The sequence below is a fragment of the Pelobates fuscus genome, chromosome 2 (assembly GCF_036172605.1).
Source record: "Pelobates fuscus isolate aPelFus1 chromosome 2, aPelFus1.pri, whole genome shotgun sequence".
NCBI classification, from domain to species: domain Eukaryota; kingdom Metazoa; phylum Chordata; class Amphibia; order Anura; family Pelobatidae; genus Pelobates; species Pelobates fuscus.
In genome coordinates, this window is record NC_086318.1 from 102,216,496 (window position 1) to 102,234,487 (window position 17,992).

A 17,992-nucleotide genomic window follows, 5' to 3' on the forward strand; every position below is an offset into this window, starting at 1 on the left:
TGAGTGTTAGTGTGTGTCTGCTAGTGAGTGTCAGTGAGTGTGTCTGCTAGTGAGTGTCAGTGTGTGTCTGCTAGTGAGTGTCAGTGTGTGTCTGCTAGTGAGTGTCAGTGTGTGTCTGCTAGTGAGTGTCAGTGAGTGTGTCTGCTAGTGAGTGTCAGTAAGTGTGTCTGCTAGTGAGTGTCAGTAAGTGTGTTACTGTGTGTCTCTTACTGAGTGTGTTTGTGTGTGTATTAGTGCGTCTGTTTGATGTCTGTTAGTGAGTGTGTGTTTGTCTGTGAGAGTGTATGTTTTGTAAGTGAGTGTGTATGTATGTCTGTCGCTGAGTGTGTCTGTCAGTAAATGTGTGTGTGCATCTGTTCGTGAGAGTGTGTGTGTGTCTTCAGCACTTACCTTTCTCTAGCGCCGGACTCCCTTGGCGCTGGGGATCCCTCCGCCTCTCAGCTCCGAATGCTCTTGCCACGCACGCATTCAAACCGCCCATAGGAAAGCATTACTCAATGCTTTCCTATGGACGTTCAGTGTTTTAGAATAGCGGAAGCTCCTCTAGCGGCTGTCAGTGAGACATCCACTAGAGGCTGGATTAACCCTCGGTGAAACATAGCAGTTTCTCTGAAACTGTTATGTTTTCAGCTGCAGGGTTAAAACTAGAGGGACCTGACACACAGACCACTTCATTGAGCTGATGTGATCTGGGTGTTTGTAGTGGTCCTTTAATTGTGTGTGCATCTGCATGCACTGGCATACATACCGCGGTCGCAGGGGTCACAGCCCTGCAACCCCTGCGACCAGGTGCCCGCGCCATGTGTTGGAGGGGGCGAGGATATGAATGACATCATATCCCTGCTCCCTGTGTACCACACAGCGCGGCTGGCGCCCTGTGATGGGGCTGGGCTGCAGGACAGGACTCCAAGGAGCCAGACAGCATGCATCCAGGGGACAAGATTGAACTGATGTAAGTATGTAATTGTGTATGTCTCTGTATGTATGTATGTATGTATGTATGTAGGTCTCTGTATGCCTGTATGTCTTTGTATGTATGTTTCTGTATGCATGTATGTGTCTGTATGTTTCTGTATACCTGTATGTCTCTGTATGTACAAATGTATGTGTCCGTATGCCTGTATGTCTCTGTATGTACAAATGTATGTGTCTGTATGCCTGTATGTCTTTGTACGTATGTGTCTGTATGCCTGTATGTCTCTGTATACCTGTATATATGTATGTGTCTGTATGATGGTATGTCTCTGTATGCGTGTATGTGTCTGTATGCCTGGATGTCTCTGTATGTATGTTTCTGTATGTCTGTCTATGTATGTATGTATGTATGTATGTGTCTGTATGACGGTATGCCTCTGTATGTATGTCTATATGCCTGCATGTATGTGTCTGTCTGTGTCTGTATGTCTCTGTATGATTATTTCTGTGTTTGTATGAACCTTATTTTAAACGAGGGTGGGGGGCACCAAAATGCATCTTCGCCTGTGTAACTAAAAATCCTAGCACCGATCCTGCTAACAAGCCAAAATCAAAGGGAGCCGGAAAATCACAAAAACCGAATACCAGAGAACCAGAAAGCAGAGTAGTCAGGGAAAAGCAGGGTTAATAACACAATAGCACAAAACCAGTAACAAACACACTCATGGGACACTAGTAAACTAGGAACCTCAACATGATTGAAACATTGGCTAAATGTGCTTTTATATGTTTAGGGGCGTGATTGATGTCAATCACGCCCCCAAAAAGTGAGAGGGCGTCTGTAAATCTCACCCATGGTATTACTCATTACCTGGTGTTGGCACACATAAAAAGGAGCATGCGTACAGTGGCCGGCGTCCAGGAGACTATCAGATCGGGCAGGATGATTAGAGGAGGAGGTCCGCCCGATCGGAGAAACAGCTGATCGGTGGTCCACCAAGGTAAGTAGAGGATTCCTTACAATACCAACCATATCCCTTACACAATGCTTACTCTTACTGTATGCCTACCCTAATTGTATCCTTAACTTCAGCCCTACACTATATTTTTCCCTTAAACAACATTAGCCCACACCCATTATTAATTATTACCTTTCCCTAACCCTACACTAAGCCTAAACATCACCTTAACCCTAACCCTACACTAAGCCCAAACCTCACCTTAACCCTAACCCTACACTAAGCTTAAACCTCACCTTAACCCTAACCCTACACTAAGCCTAAACCTCACCTTAACCCTAACTCTACACTAAGCCTAAACCTCACCTTAACCCTAACCCAACACCAAGTGTAGCCCTTCTTTACTCTTACCTATAAATCTATCCATATCCTACACTAAACCCACCGCTAACCACAACCCTAACCCTAAGGTAATATTCTTATTTAAGAACTTGGTTTTACTGTATTTAACAAGTTAAATTATTTGTATGTTGCCACCATCTTCAGGTCATTTTCAGAATTACATTTAGTTAGCCTGGTTCCCAGACGATTAGAGCTTGGTGCTGGAAAGCTGCCAAAGCCCAGCACCAGTCCATATTAGCTTTGGGCAGGCTTGGAACCCTGCCAGTGTCCCTGTAGGATCTCACCTGAGCAGCCTGCATCCACTCTCAGCTGTGGTTTTAGCAATTGATTTAAAGGGCTCTGAGCAGCGCTAATTTCCAGTGTTGCACAGAGCTCATTTGTCAGTCTCAGGCCACTAAAAATGACTTTCGTACAGGGGTCCCAGGTATCCATTGATACCTAGGGTTAGTGGTGCAAGCAGGGATTTAACCATGTTCACACGATGATCATTTAAATGCCTATTTAAAGAGCCACTTGCAGCGCTGGCTTCCAGCACTGCAAACATCTTATCTAAAAGCTATTTAACTGCAAACATCTTATCTAAAAGCCAGGTATCTATAGATACCTGTGGTTCCCTGGTGTGAGCAGGGGTTCAACCCTACACAAACCAAATCTACTGGGTGTTATATGCCGCCCTATAGGCTTTAAAGCCCACTTTATGTAGGACAGCATATAATGTTCAAACGTTGTAAAAGGGACACTGCATGCACCCAGACCACTTCATCTCATTGAAGTGGTCTGGGTGCAGTGTTCCTGTCCCCTTAACCATGCAGTGTAAAACACTGCAGTTTCAGAGAGGCTGTCTACCACTAGAGGTGCTTTCTGCTGTTTCACAGAGCTTAACGATGCCGGATGCTTTCATACTTTGCATGTGGTTCTCCCTTGTGATTACATCACAGGAGATGGAGCCAGTACTAATGGATAGAAAGTGGGTGGTGGAGGGTAAGGGGGAGGGGGCAGGGCAGATGGACATTATAATGTTAGGAATTTGTGTTCCTAACTCTATAGTGTTCCTTTAAGTGGTTAATGGACTATTAAAAACACCCAAATGATTAAAGGAGGGAAGGTTAGAGGGAAAAGAGGAAGATGTTGGCTTGGAGCAAGTAGTTACCATCTATAGAGTGGTTTGAGCCGATCTGCCTCTTTGTTGGCAGCTCTCTCTGGTCTATCAAAATGCTTTTGTTATGTGTAACAGGAGTGAGAATGGAATACTATCTGGGCAATCCTGTTGTATTTAGACAGCTACTTCCAGCAAATATTTACTGATTATTAAGAGTTTATGGACATTTTGACAGTGGCCCTGCAGCTCTATCTGTGAGGCGGTGCCTAGAAATAGACCTTACTACTAGAGATTTAGCCAGAATTGACTCCACAAATTATTTCACTATTTTCACTATTGTATTTCACTATTCACTATGCTTTTGACGGTTAATGTGTTTATTTAATAATCCATTGATAAAGATGTAATAACATTTATATACTTAACTTTTATGTTCTCTTACAAAGGTGTGAGTCAAACCGTTTGGTGTTTCCCCTTGTATGGGAATCACTTTTAATAAAGATTTTCTCATTGTGTATATAAAAATAAATACAGATTTTGGTGTACGTCTCCATCTGTTTTTCGCTCTATTCCAAATCCAAATGGTGGAAAATGCTCCTTTCATTGTATTTATTTAGCAGCACACTCATTGACCATTTAAGACTTTTTAATTTGTTTTCTTGTTTCAGTTTGTGAACCAACATTCAGCCAAAATGTTTTCTATTTCCAGAAACATGATTCATCAGAACAGAAATTTCTCAATATTTGTCACTACTGAACACATGTGTGCCATGAGTCGTGATTTTTCTTTAAAAAACAAAACATAACAAGCTAACCATTTAAAAGTGCCCTTTGTGACCTACGCAGAGCACAGAACTATGATTTGTATCTGCACTAGAGTGAGTCTCGTCACACCCAGCTCACTTCTTGTGCGTGTCTATGGAAGTTTTATTCCCTGAGAAATCACCGAAGCCTTCGTCTTTTCATCCTTTAAAGTTAGCTAAAATATATTAGCAATTAGGTGGATAATGATAGCAACTATATTATTGATTAGCTATTCACTATATTTTGCTTGAAGACATGTATAAGGAGAATTATTTTATAACACCGAATTTAAGGTCATGGACCTGACAGATCTTCTCAACTATGACCTGCGTATTTATACGCTCAATACCACTTTTAGTTTCACAATCTTATTGGCAAGGAGTTTCTTCATTTTTTCCCCCTTTCATTCATGAACCCTTTTTCCCATTTACATAAATAATCTGAAAGCTCATCGCATGACTGTCCCAATGATCACGTTGTGTCTCCTTTCTCATTTGACCAATGCTTACTGTTGACTGCTATAATTTCTTCCCAAGGTGACATGGCCTGAATATCCCACCAAACTCCTCTTACTGTTTTACTCTCTTTAACTGATGATGTATTCTACAGTGCACAGATCTTATTTTCTAGGTATTATCTCATAAAAAAGGCAATACGAACTGAAGCTATTTCCACCGAAGTGACATATAAGCAATGACAACATACTTGTCAGAACTGTTCGCCTCTTGCATTGCTCCTCCACACCTCCGTGCTTCTTTCCTGACAATGTGAATGGAGTTTCAAACACAAATCTGCTAATATTGTGATGTTTTTCAAAATCGGTTTTCCTGTCTTCCATCTCCTTCTCGTCAAAGTAAGGCGTGACATATGTAACTTGTATGTAGGCAATCTTTGGATCTAGGTCTTTCGGGTTTACCTGCATAATAAGCATGCCATTGTTTATATGAATCAACAACAATAAACAATATATTAAAAAAGAATGAACAAATAAAATTGCAATACGTTTTATAAGGAAAATCTGCCTTTCTCTTTGTGCCAGTAGTATAGTTCTCACAAAGTGTCTGATCATGGCTTATCCTGAGAATAAGTATTCATGGAATAACAACAAAGTATATTACAAATTTATGTGAAACAATCCGCATTGTACAAACTGTTCAAAAACTACAATAATGTCAACAACTGCCAGTGGGTTAGCTCAGCAACATGGAACGCATAGCCTACAGCAACTGCAGTGCTAGAGGCTATGGCATTTTTTAACGTCGTCATTACTGATTCTGCCCTTTAAACACAGCAAGACGTTCACTACATCAGTGTACCTTGTTGGAATCCTGAATAATTTTGACATTGTCTGCTCCAAATTTATCAGCGTATAGCTTGAGTAGTCGCTGTGATATCTCTGAGAGCCCAGTCAGTTTGGGTTCTTTATACACATATTCTTTGCCTTCCTCTTCTTCAAAAAAGCCCTGAAAAAAAAAATCAAGATGTGCACAGTGCAATACTTAGTGATTCATTCCCAGAAGATTATGAGTCTTCTTGTGAGCCACTTCACACAACTTATCATACAACCTCCAGTTAATACACATCTGGAGGCAAAGCATCCAGAAGCATAACATAAACATAATAGTATTAACTTATGATACAATCTGCATTTATGGATGGATTCTGGCAAAAAAAAAAAAAAGAAATATATACATAATAAAATATTTCCCATGCTCAGTTGTCAAATGAACATTTCTCTTTATATTTTATACATTATCAAAAAAAACACATCATTAATAAATGGGATTAATTTTCTTTGTTATATATATTTATATATATAAACTGAGATAAAGGAAAAAAATGAATTTTCCTTTCTAAAAAGACGTATCTGATTTAAGGCAAAACAAATTGAAACTATCGTTTAAAATAAATATTCAATTAGATGTGTATTATGGAGCATATGGAGATTTTAAGCCAGTTTGGATAAAGTGACATTATTTTCTGTAAATTCCCTTGCCATTTGTATAGCTTACATTTATATACTTGTAGAAATTACTACTATACAAGATATATTTGCTCTAAAATATAAGTATAAATAGGAATAGATTTAACTTAGGTGTCCGTATCACAAGACCAATGCTTATTTTGTTGCGATTTAGGCAACACAAAGGATGCATTGCTATAAAAAATATATTCCTATGTCTAACCTCTTTTTATTAACACAAACAGTTGTGTAACCAATAGCACCTCCTAGTGGTGAATTAGTATACTGTATATTGCTGAAAAAAGCTACAGTATTAAAAAGGAGGAATTCTAAGCAATCTCAGCAAGTTTCTTAAATCTTGCAAAAATTGACCAAAAAGTGCTTCCAATCATAAGCTTAAAAGAAGACAGGAAAATGTTTTGTGAGTAAGATAGTGTGCAAGATTCATTGTAGAATTTAAAAATGCAATTAAAGGGAAAAACGTGTAATAAATATAATCTCTATATTTAGTGTTTCAATTGAATTTTATTATTATGTTACTTCTGAGTCTGGGTAGGATGCAGTTTGCTTTTTATATGCAATGACAACTTATGAGCATCTTTTTACATTCACTTTGAACCAGTAGTTAGAGCAGTGGTAATCTTTGCATCATGGTCTCAACACCTAACCAGTAATTGAACAATATATACAGTATCTCACAAAAGTGAGTACACCCCTTACATTTTTGTAAATATTTTATTATATCTTTTCATGTGACAACACTGAAGAAATGACACTCTGCTACAATGTAAAGTAGTAAGTGTGCAGCCTGTAAAACGTGTAAATTTGCTGTCCCCTCAAAATAACATACAGCCATTAATGTCTAAACCATTGGCAACAAAAGTTGCTCTGGTGAACTCCATGCCCATGAGGGTTAAGGCAGTGCTGGAACATAATGGTGACCACACAAAATATTTACACTTTGGGCCCAATTTCGACATTTCCATTTAGGGGTGTACTCACTTTTGTTGCCAATGGTTTAGACATTAATGGCTGTGTGTTGAGTTATTTTGAGGGGACAGCAAATTTACACGTTTTACAGGCTGCACACTTACTACTTTACATTGTAGCATAGTGTCATTTCTTCAGTGTTGTCACATGAAAAGATATAATAAAATACTTACAAAAATGTGAGTGGTGTACTTACTTTTGTGAGATACTGTATATGGCTTCCTCAAACCCTCATAGATTGTAAACATGTTTGAGCAGGTCATTCTTCACCTCTAAACTTCTATCATTGTAAAGCGCAGCAGAATATATTGGTTTTAACGATAATAGTTAACAAATATCATATAAAAAAATCAGGCGTTTCTAGTAAATGTTTAAAACATTAAATTGAAGAACCCTGAAAACAATGTAATTACTTATTGGGTGAAATAGTTGGCCAATTCAGCAGTTTGAGTGATTGATGAATACAAATCCTGCCAGGAGAAATTGTAAGTCGTTTTTCTTTTTATAAGTACTTGGCATAGAAACTAAACATTGTCTCAAGGCAACCAGGCTTGATAATGTGGGATATTCTGGAAAGCAGTTAATGCAGTTTGCGATCACTTTGGTGGAATTCCAAAATGGAAAGAATTCTGCAAAGTTTACTCTTTAAGTCGGTCTTTGGTATTATTATCATGAAGATTTTGATTAATATCTGATTCTGAGAACTGGCATTTATCAAGCATGTCTTATATTTGCTCTCTAAAAGAAGTGTAGACAACACTTTGAGGATATACACCTTTGACCAATGTAATAAAAGGTGACACAAACCAGTTAATTAAATTGTAAGTGTTACATCAAGTGCTGTTAATTATTCATAATTAGGAGTGGCTAATCTGCTCAGAGACTCTGATGCCCACAATCCTTAGTCAGATGAAAATATTTGGGTTTGGGCCACAGATTATCCATGCCTGGTGATAAATCACAGTTAAATGTGTGAAAATACACAAACAGATACAGATGGAACACAAGTCACCATTAGAAAATGACAAATGAACCTCATTAATGAATTTGATGCCAAACATCATGGTTACAGAAGGGTTGTCAAAGTAAGTAGTGGATGATTATGGGAACACAGAAGAATACGGCACTTACCACAGCCTTCAATAGGACCATAAGGAAAAAGAGAGCAGATGCATGCATTAAGGCAAAATCACAATTCTACAACACTTTCTAAGCACCTTAACATTTAATGTTCATTATACGGAGGTCCTAATTTTCTGCATGTCTGTATATTGTCTTATAGTGGCAACAATTTGCAAGTGAAAGAGGAAAAATATATAATGTCATCATTTAACTACAGTATATCTACAAAGGTCACACTGTAAACTACAAATCAATACAAAACTGTGAAAGAAGCTGTAAGTAAGCTGATAGCACTTGTGGTGCAAGGGAGGAGGTATTGGATGAAACCTGCAATTTAAATAGGGCTAGATTTACTACAGTGCATACTTCTTGGGTGAACCCAACTCTTTATAGTACACCCAGTTCTGCATTGCCTTCCCAAACTTAGAGGGGCATGGGAGCAATGATGAATACCAGTTCTGCCTTTTTCTTCCTTGTCATGGTAAAAATTCTACTCTAAATAATAAATGGGTCACTTCAATATTAAACATATATAAAACACACACACAAATTGCAGATTTATCAGCACCCCAGAGGGGCTTCCTACTCTGCCTCCTGACGGTTTCTGGATATTTTCAGCGAGGAAAATGAACCAAAATTCAACCCAGAAGGTGCATTTGCTCGTGTGAATCAGGCTTGGATAATGTCTCAGTTAAGAAACATCAACAAGGAGCTTCATGAGACTGTAATAGTGAGACAACTCACTTTTTACATTATTTTACATTAAGCAATGTTGTGCTTGAAGCAATCTACATTAAGCGATTGGTTTTCTTTTCTCTTCCCTATTTTTCAGGTTTTACAAAGTATAAAAGTAGTTAATTGGAAAGTGCCAAGAAAGTTTTGCAAATGTTTATTATTTGAGGGCCCTACTCAGATTTCTTGTTTAGTAATTATATTTATTACATTTTAAGGACTGGGCTGCTGCCAAGTGTTGAACTATGAGCAATGGCTAATATAAGATACTCGTCTCCATCGAGTAATAATGGGAACATGCTGATTGGCTGACTCTTGTTCTGCGCTGAGCTCACTGCAAATACTACAAAGACTGGGTATTTGCTGCAAATGCGGGAACATGAAAGGTAAGTATATTTTATTTTTTTTACATTCATTTACTATCTAAATAATAATCGAAAATATTGGACAATGGCTGAAAAAAAACGACATAAAACATATAAAGTATTTACACCTTCACAAACGATTCCTGAATATGACACAATCTGCTTCACGTAACAGGAACTACAGTCAGATTCCCTCTAGCAGTATACCCACAAGGGCATATGGAGGCAAATCAAATTAAAAAACCTTACTTAGATTTTTTTGTTATCATTGTATTTATTGGCACTTAGTTTATGCACTGAATGGATATACATTATAGAGGACATTCACATTGGAGTGATTCCCACACAGTCTGTTAACAGCAACCTTTAGATATGAATTACAATGGTTGGAAAAAGTAGATTTCTAAATATTGTTTGACTACGTCTCATGTCTGCTTACCTATTACGAATTTATAAAATACAGAATTTAAAGGAAACAGTATGACAATATGACAATGATCTCCTTGGCCATGCAAGAATTTACAGGTCCCAGGTTTCTTCTGCTTCCAATGTGCCAGATTTTATTATTTTTAATGCTTGTGCATGAGTGTGGAAAATACTTTATTAATACAGTTTTACTATGTGTTTTGGGTAATTGCCTTCATATACCATCCAGAGTCAGTTTCAGTATGTGTGTGTGTATGTTTTGGCAGCAACAATTACATTATTCCGTGTGTGAAATTCACTACATTTTAAGTACAATTACAGCAATCTATGAAACCGAATGTAAGGATGGCCTGGGTTTTGTAAACAGTATTTGTGATCATCTGCATTTACATTAAGTTAGGTTCATAGCAATAGTGAGCAAATTATTGATTAATGCGTGGCTGTGCTTTTAACAGTCATAATTCTGACAGCAGTGACATGCGGCATGTTTAGGACATGCTATACATGTTTTCTTTATCAAATCTTGCCTATATGCCAATTTTTGTTCTTCTACTGTATGATACATTTTCAAATGACTGGTTTATAAATGTGGTGATTATTTTACGTAACTCATTGTAACTGAAGACCATCTAAGACCCAATAAGAATGATAATTACATTTTATTGTTAAACACCTTTTTATCAAAACCCTTAACATGTAATGACCCGAGGCTGATCTTAATCAGGTTATGCAGAACTATTGCAAAACATTCCTGATTTAATATCTTGGCCAACTCTCTAACCTTCACGCAAAACAATATGTTTTTATCATGTAATCTTTCTTTTTTACTTTTGTCTTGTTTTGAATCAACACCTATGTGGTACAATTATGGGCATGTTTTGTATAAAGATTTTGCAGATCTAGAAAAAGTGCAGAGACGAGCTACACAATTAATAAAGGGGATGGAAAACATTAGTTATGAAGAATGGTTAGAAAAACTGCATTTGTTTTCTTTAGAAAAAAGGCATCTCCAAGGAGATATGATAGCACTATACAAATATATACAGGCACAGTACAAACCTTTTTTTTTTCAACCTAAATTACTATGTTACAATGCAACATTTATCTTTTACCAGACACAAAACAAATTATGAAAAATAGTACAAATTTACATTTTTCTGATTAGATACTTGACATCTTTTTAAACTTACCTGACCATAAAAAGCAACTCGATAATATCGTCCAAATAAACGTTTCTCTGCATTTACAACTTCAGCGATTTTTAGATAGGATCGATGTATTCTGTAATAAAGCTCGGACAGCCTCTGAAACAAATAATTTTTTCCCCCTTTTTTTAATGCTCAGAAATACATGCATGATGCATACATTTGAATACAAAATTACATACCATTTTTGGAATGACAATGAATTTGAACCACATTATCATTAGCTATTATTAAAACAAATTAATATTAAACACAAAGTGGGTCTGTCACCATGCAGGTTTGGCTTTTTAATTTTAGTTTGCTTTTTTATTTATTTCTCCCTGTTTTTTTTTTTTTATATTCACCTTATTTTTTTTTTTTTTAGTTTTTTACAAGCTATAGGGACTTTATCTTTTCTAATGGCAATTTTTCAGCTGCTAAGCTAATTTACCCACAATCAACCAGTCACAATAATGCCACAGAAGAGCAAACTGCAGACATCGTGGACACGGGAGAACAATATGTATTTGATGATAAATATATTGGGCAATGGGGAAGTTTAATCATTAAGACACAATGAAAAAAAAAACTGAAAAAAAAAAAAAATACATGTCTGCCACTTTAAAGAAGGCACAGAGAGATTTTGTGGAAGTGTAAAGAATGGCATGTTCTTGTGCAAACTGAACACCGAACATACTTAGACAAAGAAGATGTGAATAGCAGATAGTCAACACTTCTATTCTGTCATTCCTTTACCAAATTTTACTTTCAATTAAGAAGATAGAGACAAAATTAAAAAATCTTCCTTAAAAAGGTCAACAGTGAGAATTGATGGTCACCCCAAGGATTAAATGTGAAATAGAGTCTAATAGATTCTAATTAATCCTTGGGGTTACCATCCATTCTCACTGTTGACCTTTATAAGGAAGATATTCAAATTAGCCCTTTTTTGTTGTTTTTTCGTGAGTACACCTTAAAATTAGTTTTGCGCAAAATCTCAAGTTTTCCTCGTCTCCTCTATTGCATTCATTTTTGACACCTATGACTAAAGGCAATTTAATTTCAATTTTTTTTTTTTTTTTTGTAAAATAAATATTATTACATTTACAGCTTCCTTCCTCCAGCCTCACATTATATCCTCCTGACCTTTATCAGTGGTGTCCAATCATCGTTTTCCTCCAGCTATTGCTTGGCACCTCATCTTATAATTTTAGCTGTCAGAAAATCATAGGAAATGCCATGATATAATAGTTGGAAATACTCACAAAAAAGGAAGAAGGACTGCACTCATCCAGAGAATAGCAGGGTGCATAACTGAGCCAGGCTAGCACATACCATACATGTAGTATATGCCAAGGAAGAGGTTGGACAAAGGTCTCAGTGGAGGTTGATACATTGCTGTGCACATGATGATCCAATAAAAATGCTTTAAGTTTAACATGGTGAGTGCCTGCAGCCTCTTCCTTGGTATATGCAATAGTTAGAAGACTAATCTTCCTTACCATAACATGTCAACAAAAAATGTTGGTACTAACTTTGAAGTCTCGTTGCTTCTCAAACACTGCAATGACCGGCTTACTAACATCGGCAATCAGCTCGTACCGTTCAGATTTCCACAGATAGTCTACACACAGATCTAGTTGTTCCACAAGTGTGCCCTGGTGATTGAAAGCAGAGCTTTATGTACAGGTGTAAGCACTGGCAACTTTGAAGGAATTTGGATTAAAAAAAAAAAATGTATGTAAAGAATAGCATATTGATTCAGTGTACTGCAACAGTACAATATTGGTCTTCACCTTAATATCCACTCTGTATTTTAAGCCCCAGTATATATTGTAACCATTATGTATATTCCTACAACCATAGTGTGACAGCGATCGACAGCAGACATTGATCAGATAGGTTGAAGGTCAAGCTAGGTAGCTTTGGATATGAATCAGTAGACAGTAAACTTGCACATACAGTTGGGCAATGGAATTCCATATATCTATATGGATAAAAACAAACAGAACAGAGAATGGAAGAGCCTTTTTGTTTGTTTTATGATTTGGATTTCCACTAAATTGTAATTTCATTTTCATATTAGGAGCAGCAAAAAAAGTAAATCTATATTTATATATTATATATTTAATAAATCTAAATATAGATTTTTTTTTCTGCTTTTTTGCTCTCTTTTGGTTACTTCTTCTCACGTGATCTGTGAACTAAATGCTGTAAAAATCAGTGTACTGAAAAATATATTTATATAATGGCCCATCATTTTGGCCACATTTTGGTACCTCTGGATCATTTCTCCCGAAATGATTGCATGGCTGAAATTCAGCTGAAGTGCCACATGGATGAAACATTTTTTTTCACTATGCACAAGTCTAGCAGACAGATCAAGTAAAGCAGTTGAGATTCATAATTGGATATTGTCCAAATGTCTGATTGGTACCCAAGTAACCTATCTGGAGCAAGAATCAGAGTGTGTATTTAGTGTAGCCAGCTTTTGCTGGTGCTAACTTATCTCGCTATCCTGTACAAATATTTTGGATGCAAAATGAGTAAAGTGAAACTTAATTCCCAAAGCTGAATGGCAGGAAATCCTCTGTTTTAGATAAAATCACTAACAAAAATAATTTATAGAATTCTTGCACATAACCACAGAAATAAGCTGCAGTGGACACGTTTAATGTTTTACTGAAAACTGGATAACTGCTCTTGCCTCATTGTAAGGGGTATCTTGCATCCCTGAGTCTTCTTTCATTGCTCCCTCTTCTTTGATGTTTGGAGTAATGGTCTGGAAAGCTGGCCAACCCATAGAAAAGGAGCCTGCCAAGAAAAAAACGATTAAGTTAGTGTAAAAGGAAATAACACTAGAAATACCAATTCTCAAATGCATTCTCATAAACCACATGATTCATCCAATACTAATGTAACATAGAATGATGAGGGCAGCATGTGACATGACACATTTCAAGCAGTAATTCTCACCACCACAAACTAAATGGTGACTATGTACAGACTTGTCAAAGTCCAATAATATGTAGGGATACCCCATGGACCTGGTAATGGATAGTAAGGAAGATAATTCATGGATAAATAGTTATTTTGGCCCTTCCAGAGGTCTACGTTATTTCTCCTGCTTTTTGGACACTTTGTGCGACTTACTTAACCCCTTAAGGACACATGACATGTGTGACATGTCATGATTCCCTTTTATTCCAGAAGTGTGGTCCTTAAGGGGTTAAAGGAAATTGGCCCCTGCACAATACTACCAAGTGAAATGATTTAAAAATAACATAAAATGTCCATTTGGCATAATTTCCCTGTAGGCACAAATAGACATTTTCCAACAATTACAGGAAAGTCCTACTTTGGAGTAAAACCTCATATGTCAAAATATGGTGAATTCAAAGAAGTATGTGTCCAGAGCATGCAAGGTTTTACTTACTGATGGCTGTATATACGTTTGCTATGGCATAATACAAGCAAATCACACCCCATCAATGTTCAGGGGCGGGCTGGGAAGGGGGGCAGGGGGGCAAATGCCCCCCAGGCCGCCCTAAACCCAGGGGCCAGGGCTGCCCACATCCAGCAAAAAAAGGAAAATCTGAATCCCCTGCCTCTGGCTGAAGACTCAGATTTTTCAACTTACCTCACTCTTCCTGTAGCCTGCAGTCAGTGGAGTCGGTCGGCCGGCATCTCCTGATGATGTCAGTAGGAGGGGGCGTGATTTCACTGCTCTTCTCTCAGGACCGCTGGGGAGTCTGGGAGAAGAGCAGAGGAAGCCACGCCCCCTCCTCCTGACATCATCAGGAGAGGTCGGCCGACTTAACTGGCTGCAGGCTCCAGACTTCACTGACTGCTGCTGTATGCTGGCTGCTGCCCAAACCTCCCTGGCTTAAAGGACCACTCTAGGCACCCAGACCACTTCAGCTTAATGAAGTGGTCTGGGTGCCAGGTCCCTCTAGGATTAACCCTTTTTTTTATAAACATAGCAGTTTCAGAGAAACTGCTATGTTTATACTGAGGGTTAATCCAGCCTCCAAAACCTCTAGTGGCTGTCTCATTGACAGCCGCTAGAGGCGCTTGCGTGCTTCTCACTGTGAAAATCACAGTGAGAGCACGCAAGCGTCCATAGGAAAGCATTGTAAATGCTTTCCTATGCGACCGGCTGAATGCGAGCGCGGCTCCTGCCGCGCATGCGCATTCAGCCGATGACGTCGCAAGGAAGAAGGAGAGGAGGAGGAAAGCTCCCCGCCCGGCACTGGAGAAAGAGGTAAGTTTAACCCCTTCCTCCCCCCAGAGCCCGGCGGGAGTGGGTCCCTGAGGGTGGGGGCACCCTCAGGGCACTCTAGTGCCAGGAAAACGAGTATGTTTTCCTGGCACTAGAGTGGTCCTTTAAGGTAAGACTCAGGGAGGGGGAAATACACTTTAGTTTTTTTTTATTCCCCTCCACAGCCCTACCTCCCCCCTCCTCAGCCCTGCCCCCTCTCTTCCCCCCTCCTCAGCCCCTGTCCCCCTCCTCAGCCCCTGCCCCCCTCCTCAGCCCCTGTCCCCCTCCTCAGCCCCTGTCCCCCTCCTCAGCCCCTGTCCCCCTCCTCAGCCCATGTCCCCCTCCTCAGCCCATGTCCCCCTCCTCAGCCCCTGTCCCCCTCCTCAGCCCCTGTCCCCCACCTCAGCCCCTGTCCCCCACCTCAGCCCCTGTCCCCCTCCTCAGCCCCTTCCCCCACTCCTCAATCCATGTCCCCCTCCTCAGCCATCCCCTGTCCCTTAGTCGGGCTCTGGTCCCTTAGTAAGGCTCTGTCCCACCCTTTCCCTGCTCATCTTCCCCCAATTGCAACCCATATAACACACACCACAACCCCTTTCCCAAATTGTAGCCATCAACCTACTTAAGCCCCTATATCCCCCCTACATTTCCTAAACCCCCCAATTACAGTTTATACCCTCCAGTACAGCCCCTGTCCCCCCACTACAGCCCTGTCCCTTTACTCAGCCACTGTCTACTGGTTTTAAAAGTGTAAAGTTTGGGTGTATGTGTGTGTCAGTATGTCTGTGTGTGTGCGCCAGTATGTCTGTGTGTGCGTGCAAGTATGTCTCTGTGTGTGCCAGTTTGTGTGTGTATGTCAGCCAGTATGCCTGTGTGTGTGTGTGTGTGTGTCAGTATGTCTGTCTGTCTGAGTCAGTATGCCTGTAACAGTGTGTCTTTCTGTGTGTGTCTGTGTGCCTGTCAGTGAGTGTGTGCGTGTGCCTGTCAGTGAGTTTGTGTTTTTTAGTGTGCGCCAAATCAGCAAGTGTGTGTGTGCTTGTCATTGAGTGTCTGTTTGAGTGTCATTGAGTGACTGCTCCCCCCGCCCCCCCTTTGAATCACATGGGAAAGGTGTTTTTACCTCTTGGTGCAATGGCCCACTTGACTAGATTTGCCCCCCAGGCCAAAGGCTGCCAGCCCTCCCCTGTCAATGTTGTAACTTAGGAACAGGTGCAAATGTTTGGAATTGTATAGATCATCCACAATTGCTAGTATCCATATAAAAACTGGAACTAGGGCCAGAGCTAGTGCTTGGTCAGATCTACCATCAGTAACTACCTTGCTGTGGAGCAACAATAACTGTTTGTACAGCGTGCATTATTCAATATAACAACAGGTATTAAATACATTTCTACACATAGAGGAAGACAGCCTGTAATCCATTTGTTTGTAAGTCAGTAATTTTAGAGTGTTCATTTAAAACGGAGAGCGTATTTGTGACTTGGTTTTATTAATCTGGAGATTTTAGATTTCATCATCATAGACTCACCAGGTTGTTGGGAATCTCTAAGTTCCTTCCAAACTCTATTGTGTATTCTTTACAACTTAACATGGGAATCAAAGGGAGGTTATTGCTGCTTCATGCAAATAAGCTCCATCACTTACTTTTTCCATTGGCGGATGTTAGTAAAGGGTTATAGTCAGAGGTTTGGGTATCTTCAAGCGGCATGCTTTGGGTCTGACTGCTTTCACAGTTCCAGTAACCTATAATGGTGTGATATTATCGTATAAGAAATGAATGTGATGTTAGTACGTCATGCAGGAAGTTCCATTTAGAAATCAGTGGTCTTATGGATCAGTGTTAAACATGCACAGATGACATGCAACGTGCTCATCTCATAGGAATGTACATAAAAGTATACTATAAAAGTATACTTCAGCACCAATATCACCCCATAGACTTATTTCACTCCCTCGCATTGGTAGCCTTTCTTAAAATGGATTTATGGGATCCGAAAGCCAAGTGATCAAGACAAAGGAATAGCAACATTTAAAAGACTTGATAAAATGCTAGCACAATAGCTCGAGCTGGCACATAGTCCATCTCAGTGACATTATTAAATGAATACTGAATGGAAAGAGTATAATCAACAATTTATTTCAAGCAATGTAACAACTTATTGTAAAGGGACAGCTCCAAGTTAATGTACATGCAATTAATAATTAAAAAAAGGCATACAATTTAGTTGTGAAATGCATGCAGCCATTTAATTAATTAAAAAAAAGAACCGCACTGAAATAATATATATGGGTATTTATGTGTGTATACACACACACACACACACACACACATACATGGGCATCCTCAGCATAATGGAAATCAATCTTCTGCAAAGTTCTACAAAGAATGTGATGTGACCCATGCATATTGAATTGTTATCACTCCCATGCATTCTGGGGCTCCTAATCTTGGGCAGACCAGAACATAAATTTCCTGGACTTGGAAGACTGAGATTAGCGAGAATTACACTTCCGAGCAGTACTTGTTGCCATTTTAAAGGGGGACTGTCCCTTCAATGGAAATATACCCCATTGATTAAAATATTGAACATCACCTATAACTTGTGTTAATCTTTGTTGCATGACAAGCAATGTTTTCTTTTAAATTTATTTAAAACTATAAAATGACATCACAAGCCAGCTCAGACAAGACAAATCCATGGCAAACATTGTTTCATTTATCCTCTTCCCTGTCTGCCTCCTCTATTCTGACTGTTGGATTTAAAGGACAGAG

The 17,992-nt window shown here is 39.0% G+C and overlaps 1 protein-coding gene across 5 annotated transcripts in view; it reads right to left on the reverse strand.

Annotated features, from left to right (window-relative positions):
• The window catches only part of DOCK10 (dedicator of cytokinesis 10), a 218,702-nt gene that overhangs the window by 7,620 nt on the left and 193,090 nt on the right, over nucleotides 1-17,992 (reverse strand). For 4 of the 5 annotated variants that reach the window (XM_063442511.1, XM_063442509.1, XM_063442510.1 and 1 more), the window contains exons 47-52: nucleotides 16,864-16,962; nucleotides 13,669-13,775; nucleotides 12,497-12,619; nucleotides 10,968-11,081; nucleotides 5,496-5,642; nucleotides 4,885-5,095 (exon numbers count right to left, since the gene is read on the reverse strand). In XM_063442511.1, coding sequence (XP_063298581.1) covers nucleotides 4,885-5,095; nucleotides 5,496-5,642; nucleotides 10,968-11,081; nucleotides 12,497-12,619; nucleotides 13,669-13,775; nucleotides 16,864-16,962 — 801 coding nt within the window. The remainder of the gene's footprint in view (nucleotides 1-4,884; nucleotides 5,096-5,495; nucleotides 5,643-10,967; nucleotides 11,082-12,496; nucleotides 12,620-13,668; nucleotides 13,776-16,863; nucleotides 16,963-17,992) is intronic. The other variant, XM_063442512.1, reaches the window with a different exon arrangement.